Genomic DNA, 11,165 nt, shown 5'->3' with positions numbered 1-11,165 from the left:
TTTTTTTCTCTCTTTTTCTCACTCCCTTGTCCTCAAGCCTCCAATCACTCTTTCTCTCACTGTTTTAGGGTCAATCCTCCAAATCCCTAATTCTCTAACTGTCTCAGGCTCAATCCTTCAAATCCCTCAGCTTCTAACTGCCTTAGGCTCAATCCTCCAATCACTTATTCTCTAACTGCTCAATTCTCAATCCTCTTAATCACTCATTCTCTAACTGTTTCAGTCTCAATCCTCCAAACACTCTTTTTCTCATTCATTCATGCTCAAACCTCCAATCACGCTCAATCCTCCAACCACTCTTTTTCTCACTACCTCTGGCTCAATCCTCCAAATCCCTCAGTTTCTAACTGCCTTAGGCTCAATCATCCAATCACTCTTTCTCTCACTGCTCAATTCTCAATTCTCCAATCACTGTTTCTCTCACTGTTTCAGGGTCAATCCTCCAATCACTTATTCTCTCACTGCTCAATTCTGAATCCTCCAAATCCCTCATTCTTTAAATGTCTCAGTCTCAATACTCCAAACACTCTTATTCTCATTCATCCATGCTCAAACCTCCAATCATGCTCAATCCTCCAACCACTCTTTCTCTCACTACCTCTGGCTCAATCCTCCAATCACTGTTTCTCTCACTGTTTCAGGGTCAACCTTCAATCACGGTTTCTCTCTCTGCTCCATGCTCAATCCTCCAAATCAATCTTTCCCTCACTAAAACCCTAAATCCCCCGGTGAGCAAGCCAAAGGCGACAGTGGCAAGGAAAAACTCCCTCACCGCTGGAGGAAGAAACCTCACACGGGGGGACCCATCCTCCTCTGATCAGAACTATTGATAAATGAATGATAAATTCACGGTTCGGTTCGGTTCCAATCACTCCCTCACTGCTGCAAATTCATCATGGATCTCGTCTAGGTTCACTCTAGACTCACTCCTCCAGGCTCACTTCGCAGAGTTCCCTCGGAAGAGCTTCCTCATCCTCCCTCGAAGTGATCGTGAGACTCTGAGGATCGGTGCTGCAACATATTTCTTAGCTGCCCTTTTAAATGCAGCACAAAGCGGACTCCAGTTAAAGCAGCCGGACTCCTCCCCGACAACCTCTGCACCAGCTCTACTGCCACTACCGACTTCCTGGACTGGGTCGACTGGGTCTGGATAAAAACTGCTGCCCTCGTCAACGACAGTCACGACGAATCTGCCGATAACTCTGGGGGCCCTGCAGAAGCAATGGGGAGATGCAGGCATTGTTAGTGAGCTGATTCTGTACGGTAGCTACGTCTAAACGAGCTCTTCACCTTTAGTGATCTTTATCATGGCATAATATGGACACTTCACCAAGTGTGTGTGTGTGTGTCCTTAGTGGCAGTGTTGCCAGACTGACTGTGTAAGAAATAATCAGACAAACTTACTGTCGGTTTTCCTCCGAACGCTGGATGGCGTTCTGCTCATAAGCGTTCATTATGGAGAAGAGAAGACCGCTGGATGAGGACAGGCTGCTCCAATCCAGGTCCTCGTCCCCGCTGTCTACCTGCCTGTCCTCTGCATTCTCCACTGTGTTTCCCTGGAATTCCACACACTTTCACCTCTGGAGAGCTTTCAGACTCAGGAAAGATGAGTTTGCAGAATCTCTCCTTTCCCTGGTAAAGAAAATACAGGTGATTGTAGTAAACAAACAGTGGACCGATCTGGAGGAGGGGGTCACAAAGCAGGTTTCCCAGCTCAGCCAGAGAGCTCAAGCCTAGAGTCCAGCCTGTTCCATTGACCTGAGCCTGTTGCCATTGTCCCATTGAGAAATGCTGCTTTGTGAAACACCGCCCTGCAGTTCTTCAGAAAAGCCATTTATTTACTATAGCTAATCAATCAATAAAGGATCAATAAAAACAGTAATAAAGAATACATCCATTAACAAAAGGACTCGACACTGGAGTTCCAGCACAGCGCTCTACTTACTGTTCTTGCCTGGCCTGCAGCCAAGGGTGGTTCGCCACGTTTCTCACCGAAGGCCGGGTGAAGGGATTGAAGCGCAGCATATAAGAAATGACGGCCCGACAGGGCTCCTCCACTGCGACCCCACACGGATACTCCACAGCTTTGCGCTGGAGCTGTGTGAGGGAACCTTGCTAGGTTGAGGTTGCTAGGGTGTCACAGGTAGTTGCTATGATGTCTCAGGTTGTTGCTATGGAGCTGACATGTGTTTATGGTGTTGCTAGGTGGTTTCTATGGTGTCACAGGTGGTTTCTATGGTGTCACAGGTGTTTGCTATGGTTTTGCGAGGTGGTTGCTATGGTGTCACAAGTAGTTGCTATAGCATTGCCAGGTGGTTGCTATGGTGTCACAGGTGGTTGCTATGTGGTTGCTTAGGTATCTCAAGTGGTTGCTTGAAGTTACACCTTAACATTCAATGTTAGTGTAAACACAGTACTACCTTAAAAGAAGTTCCACCTTAAAATTCAGTGTCAGGGTTAACTCAGTACTACCTTAATAGAACTTCCACCTTAAAATTCAGTGTCAGGGTAAACTCAGTACTACCTTAATTCAGTGTCAGTGTAAACACAGTACTATCTTAAAAGAAGTTCCACCTTAAAATTCAGTCTCAGGGTAAACTCAGTACTAGCTTAATTCAGTGTCAGTGTAAACACAGTACTACCTTAAAAGATGTTCCACCTTAAAATTCAGTGTCCGGGTAAACTCAGTACTAGCTTAAAAGATGTTCCACCTTAAAATCCAGTGCTACTTGAGCACAATTCCACCTTAAGCACAGTTTCGCCTTAAAGAATTGACTTAAAAAATAATAATAATAATCTTAAATTTATTAAAAATGAGAAATCAGATCGACTCTAAAAATACACAGCAGACCACACAGCGAGATCATCTACGAAACGGTGTTTGAACCGTGTCTGTACGTTAATCAGTTCAGGCTGTATTAATCACACAAATGTGTGGAAGAAACAACAATAATAATAATAATAGTAACAACAATAATAATAATAATAATAATAATAATAAGCAGAAAAGGAATAACATATATACAGAGCTTTTCTAGAACTATAGGTTATTGATGACAGGGTTGTGGGTTCGATACCTGGGTTGGCCTAGCTGCTACTTTACCCTGTCTGCTCCCTGGGCGCTACAGCAATGGCTCCCCACTGCTCCAGGTGTGTGTGCTCAGCATATCACTGTGTGTGTGTTTACTGCACAGATGGGTTAAAGGTGGAGGCCAAATTCTGTGTCCAGCACTAACGCTAAATCTATAGTGTGTGTATGTGTGTGTGTGTGTGTGTGTGTGTGTGTGTTAATATATATATATATATATTATAAAAATAATAATAATAATAAAAGCAGCTGAGAACTTGTGATAAAACTGATGCACAATGTTCTGATGATTTTATAGGGTCAAACAAAAAAACAGGCAACGGTTGCTATTGGCTGAACAGAATGGACAATGGCATTTCAGCAGTGGGGAGTTTGGGAGGAAGATATCAGCTCTTTATTGTGAATATCTGTTCATAAATATATTCAATTAAATATTACCACAGAAACAATTAACATTTAATTACATTTATGGACCCATTTATGGAGTGTTCTTGGCCCTTTACCCGAACTCCATATATTATAGAGCATTTCCTACATTCCATAGAGTGTCTCTCTATTGCACTGACCAATGCTGTACTGGCATGATTTTTGTATTTATTTCTTTATTTTTTGGTCAATTTTATTTATTCATTATTTTCCACTTCTTCAGCAGTATTGTGTCTTAGTTTTTTATTAATGTTTTTTTTATATAAAAGTTAAAACATAAAAATAAATAAGTTTACAAAAAGAAAAGTAGAAATGCAGAGATAAATAAATGTAGATGTTGAACTTCTGTATCAGTGAGGTTTACCTTCAACAGACCTGGCTGTATTCAATCAGATCAGTCTAAATATCACTGCAATTTGGTTCATATCTTAACCACAGGGGCCAATACTTTTCCACAGCACTGTGTGTACATACAGTTCTAGACAGCCAATGAGGAACTGACCTCAGTAACCTGACTCCTCTTCTCCATTGTGATGTCATGCTGATGACATCACAGAACCTATAAATAGGCTTGTTCTCCCTCAGTGGCTCAGTTAGGATTCGGCAGCCCGTGAGACAGCTGATTCCTATGTTGTCAGTGACACTGATGTCATTTGGCTGAAGCGCTTATCTAGAGCCAACTTATCTAGAACCAGCTTCCATCTGCAGGGAAACAATGGAAACCAAAAAAGCCTTGAGGAGCCTGGGCTTTCAGGTGGTTCGCAAAATCGGTGAAGGAAGTTTTGGAAAGGTGATGCTGGCCACGTCCAAGAAGTACCCCGACCAGGTGGCCATTAAAACAACGGACCTCAAGTTGATGAAGCCTGGTTTTGTTTCCAAATTTCTGCCCCGGGAACTCGCCATTCTCCGAAAAGTACAGCACCCTCACATTGTTCAGGTGCGTGACATCCTTGAGTTGAGTAACCGGCACGTGTTCATCGTGATGGAGGCTGCCGCAACCGATCTCTGTCACATGATCCAGGAGCTCCACCACATCCCCATTGACCAGGCCAAAAGGTGGTTCTCCCAGCTCGTCAGTGCCGTGGTCTATCTGCACCAGCAGAACATTGTCCATAGAGATCTGAAGTGCAGTAATGTTCTGCTGACTGCTGATGACCGAATCAAACTGACCGACTTCAGTTTAGTTCGCATCTCAAGAGGCTTCCCTGACCTGAGCGAGACGTACTGTGGCACTCCTCACTACGCTGCTCCTGAGGTGCTTCTGCATGAGCCCTACGACCCCAAGAGGAGTGATGTGTGGAGCCTGGGTGTGATCTTGTACACCATGGTCACTGGGTCCCTGCCCTTCGACAGCAACAATCTGAAAAGGCTCCCGCATCACCAGAAGCAACCCTTGAAGTATCCAGATGGTGTCACAGTGGATGAGCCCTGTAAGAACTTCATCTCCTACATGCTGAAGTTCCATTATTACCTTCGGCCTTCGGCGGCAGAGGTGGCACAGCACCAGTGGCTGCAGTTACCTGAAGACCGGTGAGTAAACCATTGAGCTGGAACTGGAGTCACTAGTTCCAGGTTTATAAATATAAAGAATATTTCATTGTACTTTTATTTGAATTGGATTTTTGTGATTATTTAGTTTTAGATTGTGGGTTTATATCTCTATATAAAGAAGAAGCCATATTGTATTAGAACGTTACTAGAAGTCTCCTGTAGATGTAAATTAAAGCACATATAGGAAGAAGAGGGGGATCAGATTGGGGCAACATTTGAAGAACTGTTAAACACTGAACTACTAGAAGTTCTTTTAGAAGAGCTGTTAGGATTAAGATTAAAACTGGATCAGGACTAAATAAACTGCTGATTCTAGCAGGAATGCACAGGAGAAAGAGGTCCTCACAACCTCCTCAACCTTCTAACTTTCTGCTTCTTTCTTCATCTGCAGGGAGAAAATAGACACTGACAAAGCCCTGAGAAGCTTGGGCTTTGAGGTGCTGGGCAACATCCAGGAAGGCAGTTTTGGGAAAATTAAGCTTGCCACATCCAAGAAGCACCCCAAGCAGGTGGCCATTAAAATAGTGGACCGTATATTGATGGAACCTGATTTGGAGACCAAATTTCTGCCCCGGGAACTGGACATCCTGAAAACAGTGATGCACCCTCACATCGTTCAGGTGCATGACATTTTTGAGATGCCTAACCATCTGGTGTTTATTGTGATGGAGGCTGCAGCCACGGATCTCCATCAAAAGATCCAGGAGCTCCACCACATCCCCGTCGATCAGGCCAAAAAGTGGTTCTCCCAGCTTGTCAGCGCTGTGGACTATCTGCATGAGCAGGACATTGTCCATCGAGATCTCACCTGCAGTAATGTCCTGCTGACTGCTGACGGTCAAATCAAACTGACCGGCTTCAGGTTTGGACGCATTTCAAAAGGCTCCCCTGAAGAAAGTAAGACGTACTGCTGCACTTCTTACTACACTGCTCCTGAGGTGCTTTTGGCTACGCCCTACGAGCCGAAGAAGAGCGATGTGTGGAGCCTGGGCGTGATCCTGTACGTCATGCTCACTGGGTCCAGGCCGTATGACCACACGGATTTGAAAGAGCTCCCAAATCTCCAGCAGCGACCCTTGAACTATCCGGAAGGGATGGCGGTGGAGGAGTCCTGTCAGGACCTGATCGCCTACATGCTGCAGTTCCGTCCTTTCTTTCGGCCTTCGGTAACACAGGTGGCACAGCATCCTTGGCTGCAGTCGAGTCAAGAACAGTAAGTAAACCATTGCGCTGGAACCTGAGTATCAAGTTCCAGGATTATAAACATAAAGAACATTTTCATTGTATTTGAACTGTAATTAGATTTTTGCTGATTTATTATTAAGTGTTTATTTCTTGCTTGTTTGTTTACATGTAACTGAGTTGTTTATTCATTTCTATTTTATTGATTAGCTTTGAAAAACTTTAGAAGGCACTTAGCAGAATGAACAAACCCTTTTCATGCTTTTGGGTTTAGTGTTTCACAAAGCAGCATTTCTCAGCTTAAGCCCAGGGTTGAGGACTGGAATGTCCCTCAGCTCTTCTTCTGTTGGACAGGCTGGACTCTGGGATTAAGTTCTCTGACTGAACTGAGAACCCTGCTTTGTGACTCCCCCTGAGACTGGTCAGTTGTTTACTTATTTGCTGTATTTGTCTTGTATTTTTATCAACAGTGAAATGAGTGAGACTGCAGACTCATCTGTGGCTGAGGCTAAAAGCGCTCCACAGGAGAGTGTGTTCGGGTTTCCAGAGAGACTCTGTGATGAGAGCTGTAAGGAGATCCAGCAACAGCAGCAGAACACCATTAAGCATTTGGAGAAAATACGGTATGTTTGTTTGTTTGTTTGTTTGTTTGTTGTTTAGACACTATTTATGACTGTTGTATCTCTGCTCTCTCTATTAAAACAGTCAGTCTGGCAGCACTGTTCTGTAAATCAGTAAATAGGTAACATACAGTATTAGTTCACTAACAATAAGCTAATACTTATTCTCCACATTGCTTCTGTACCGTCTCCAGAGTTATAGGCAGGTTTGTGGTGGAAGCCGTTGACGAGGACGGGGAACCCAGTTCTCATGGAGACGTCAGCCCACTCCACGAAGACGACAGCAGTAGAGCTGGGGCAAGTCTAACTTGCCGAAGTGTGGAGGCTGTGGAGGAGGAGCACGGCTGCCTCTGCTGCAGTCCTTTTTGTGCTGCAGTTAAAAGGGCAGCTAAAGCTTATGTTGTCACACCGATTATCAGAGCCTCCCATTCACTTCGAGGGAAGGTGAAGATGTTCTTCATCTCTGCGGTGCACAACTCCTCCTCTTCCCAGCAGGGGGCTCCACATTCTGCTGCCTCCACAGAAGCTCCTGCCTGTTCCAGTCCTGAACAGAGACGTGAGGATGGGACTTCGGACATCCTGTTCCATGGGCTGGTGGTGGAGACAGAAGCTGTCCTCCCACAGCCCACAGTGAGGCAGGGAAGAAGAAGGCTGCGATTCCCCAAGTTTAAGGTAAGTGGACTGTTGAGTGATCGTGACGGTCCTTTTATACCATAGAATCACTTTAAATATTGATCAGAAATGTTTCAGTTGGTCAATCTTTGTCATTTTTGTCTCTCCAACAGATCCTGAAGAAGAGAGTTCATCCTCTGTAGACGACCAGCACGGCTCCCAGTAATGGTAGTGTACTGTGTGGGTTTGATTCTGAAGGGAAAGTCCCGCTCCATGGGCCGGTGGTGGAAGCAGAAGCTGTGCTCCCACCGCCCATTGTGATGCAGGAAAGCAGGAGACCAAGTCTTCAGCTCCCCTTCAGATTATTCAAACTGAGTTTACCCTGTTCATGCTCAGCCCAAACAAATCATGTTGGATGACCATGTGGACGCACCTCTCACAAGGTCTGGGTTGGAGATGAGTGATTGGAGGAACAGCCTGCCTGATCTCAACCCGAGGGGTAGGGTGTTATTGGACTTTTGTCCTAGTCACAATTTGTCCACAGCAAACACCATGTTCAAACACAAGGTTGCTCATGAGTGTATTTGGTACACTCATAGTGTACCTTGAGCCAAAGGTCAGTTAATGATATTGTGCTCATATCATGTGACCTGAGGCCATGTTTGGACTCTCGGGCAAAGAGAGGCACTTAGCTGTTAACTGATCATCATCTAGAGGTGAGTTGGAAGTGGTGGGGAAAACTGCCAGACAGATCTACAATGGCCCAAAGACTAGTGAGGGTCTGCTGGGATAGACCTGCATCATAGAAGCAGCTGGACATTTGGATGTGGCCTAAAGCTTTTTGTTAAGTGGTGTTGAGGTGCCTTTAAACCATTCATTAGTCAGTCATACATGTTTTTGACCAGAGGAGGATGGGTCCCCCTTGTGAGTCTTGGTTCCCCTCAAGGTTTCCTCCTCCAGCTCTGGGAAGTTTTTACTTGCCACTGTCGCCTTTGGCTTGCTCACTTGGGGTTACATCATTAATTTGATCTAATTTCCTGATTTTTTGTAAAGCTGCTTTGCACCATCATCAGATTTGCAGTGGCAGAAGTCCAGGGACTAGGAACAGTGTGGAGAGTCCATGGAGAATGACATTCGGGTGGCCATGAGGAGGTTCTGTAAAATAGTCCAACAACTCAGAAGAAGAAGAAGGAGAATCATTGTCCAAACTATGGTCAGTTAGGGCGGTGAAGCTCTGCTCTCAGCTGAGGATATTGTTGGGTAGTGTATAGAACACCTTGAGGAACTCCTAAACTTGAGGAACATGCTTTCTGTCCAGGAGGTAGGGCTGGAATCTACCAGGGAGTCAGAATCTCACCATCTCTCTTGCCAAAGTCACTGAGGTAGCTGAAGAAAGCTCCATAGTGGCAAAGCACCAGAAGTGGAGGAGATTCACATGGAGGAGCTGAAGGCTCTGGGCATTGTAGGGCTGTATTGGTTGAGATGCCTCTGCAATGTTGCATGGACCTCTGGAACAGCACCTCTGGACTGGAGTACTTGGGTGGTGGTCCTATTTTCAATAATGAGAACTGGAGAGTGTGTGCTTACTCGAGGCATCACACTTCTTAGCCTCTCCAGGAAACTCCATTCCAGGGTAGTGCAAAGGAGAATGCACCCGATAGTTAAACCTCAGATTCAGGAGGAGCATCTCAGGTTCTGTCCTGACTGTGGAACAGTGGACCAGCTCTTCACACTCTCTCAGATAGTCGAGGGGTCATGAGTGTTCACCGTTTCAGTCTACAACCATGTTCCCCGAAGCTGTTTGTGAGAAGTGCTCGGGGAGTATGGGGTGCCGAGGTCACTGATGTGAGCCGCACAGTCCTTGTACTCTCGGTGTGAGAGCTGTGTCTGTTCTCTCAGCACTAAGTCAAGCTTGTTCAGTGTTGCTGTTGGACTCCATCAGGGCTGTGCCTTGTCTCCACTCCTGTATGTGATATTCATGGACAGGATAGCAAGGCTTCTGTGTGTGATGGCCTCCAATGTGCACTTGAGCAGTTTGCAGCTGAGTGCAAAGCGGTCAGTATGAGAATCAGCTCCACCAGGTCTGAGGCCATGGTGGCGTCCCATTCACTCTTCATTATGGAACAAGGAGCTCTGCTATCCGGGAGAGGCTCGGAGTAGAGCTGCTGCTCCATGGTGTTGAGGTGAGCCAGCTGAGTTGATTTGGGCATCTGATAAAGATTTCCTCCGGTCATTATCAGTCCCCTGGTCCCCTCTGGACATGGCAGAATGGGAGGAGACCCAGAGGAAGACCCAGGACCTGCTGCTGTGATTATATCGCCCGGCTGGCCTGGGAATGCCTTGGGGAACCCCCAACAAGAGGTGGTGGAACTGGTTGGGGATGGGAGTGCCTGGACTTCTGTGCTCGCCTAAGGAGGATGGATGAGCTTCAACTTTAAGGTATGTGAACTTTTTCCTCTTCTTGACACACATAAAGCTCTGCCATAGTGCAGCTAAATGTGCAGTTAAGTTTAATAAAACATTTATTAATAGAGCAGAGAGCCTGGAGCAGAGAGCCTGGAGCAGAGAGCCTGGAGACATGATGGGAGGAGTAATCTGGATAATCTGGAGTGAGTCTGGAGGAGTAAAGAGGGAGCCTGGAGAAGTGATCTAGAGGAGTGATCTGGTGGAGAGTTTGTGTGTTGGTCAGCATGAATAAGAGATGTTCTGTATTACTGATGTGTTCTGGATGTTTCTTTTTTTACTCAAAGAAAATCTAAGTATTATTATAAAATAATATAATAACAATAATACTGTAATAAAATAAAGTTACGTCAAAGTCAGCTTTATTGTCAGAACTGCAATATGTACAAACACAGCATTGAAATTGCTTTACTCTCAGAGCCATGGTGCAACAATAAACAGCAAACATATAAATAAACATTAAATAACAAGAAGCATAGAAATGGTCTTTTACTAATATGTAGGAATGTAAGAGTTTTAGTGGTTGTATAAAATAGAGCGAAGTGGCATATGCAGCAGATAAAACATCTGGGTTTGGTTAGTGCAAATATAAACAGTAGTGCAAACTGGAGCTCATAGATTATTAAAGTGACGTGTGCAGAAGCAGTTCTTGATAATGCAGAGTTCACACACACTTAACTACACACACATGTTCATGTTCAGGGAATACTATGTGCAATACCCCCCCCCCCATGTGCAATTAAGAGTCTTTTGCTGTAAATAATATTGTTATTGCTCTTTTAATTCTTATTTATATTGTGTGTGTGTGTGTGTGTGTGTGTGTGTGTGTGTGTGTTTATAGTGTAAATTATTTATCCAAATTTTTGTAACTGAGTGTCTTGCTATCGCTTTCTGCTGTTACACTGAATTTCCCCACTGCGGGACTAATAAAGCATCTTATCTTATCTTATCTTATCTTATCTTAACACCTCAACACAACAACACACCACAACACCACAACACAACACCACAACACATCAACACAACAACACAACACGTCAACACAACACACCACAACATAACACCACAACAACACAACACAACAACATAACAGAACACAACAACAACACATCAACACAACAACACCACCATGACACAACACAACACCATTACACCATAACACCATAACTTAACACTACACCACAACAACAACACCACAACACAACACCAAAACACAACAACAC

At 44.7% G+C, this 11,165-nt stretch overlaps 1 protein-coding gene across 1 annotated transcript; it reads left to right on the top strand.

Moving 5' to 3' along the window:
- Positions 1-4,229: 4,229 nt before the first annotated feature.
- On the top strand, positions 4,230-7,682 carry LOC140561366 (ribosomal protein S6 kinase alpha-3-like). Its single transcript, XM_072686532.1, has 5 exons — positions 4,230-5,044; positions 5,457-6,278; positions 6,718-6,870; positions 7,062-7,539; positions 7,653-7,682. Exons 1-5 carry the CDS (start codon positions 4,230-4,232, stop codon positions 7,680-7,682), a joined length of 2,298 nt encoding a protein of 765 aa, XP_072542633.1.
- The last annotated feature ends 3,483 nt before the right edge of the window (positions 7,683-11,165 follow it).

This window comes from Salminus brasiliensis, chromosome 8 (assembly GCF_030463535.1).
Source record: "Salminus brasiliensis chromosome 8, fSalBra1.hap2, whole genome shotgun sequence".
NCBI lineage: Eukaryota > Metazoa > Chordata > Actinopteri > Characiformes > Bryconidae > Salminus > Salminus brasiliensis.
This window is presented reverse-complemented; position numbering and strand designations above follow the sequence as displayed.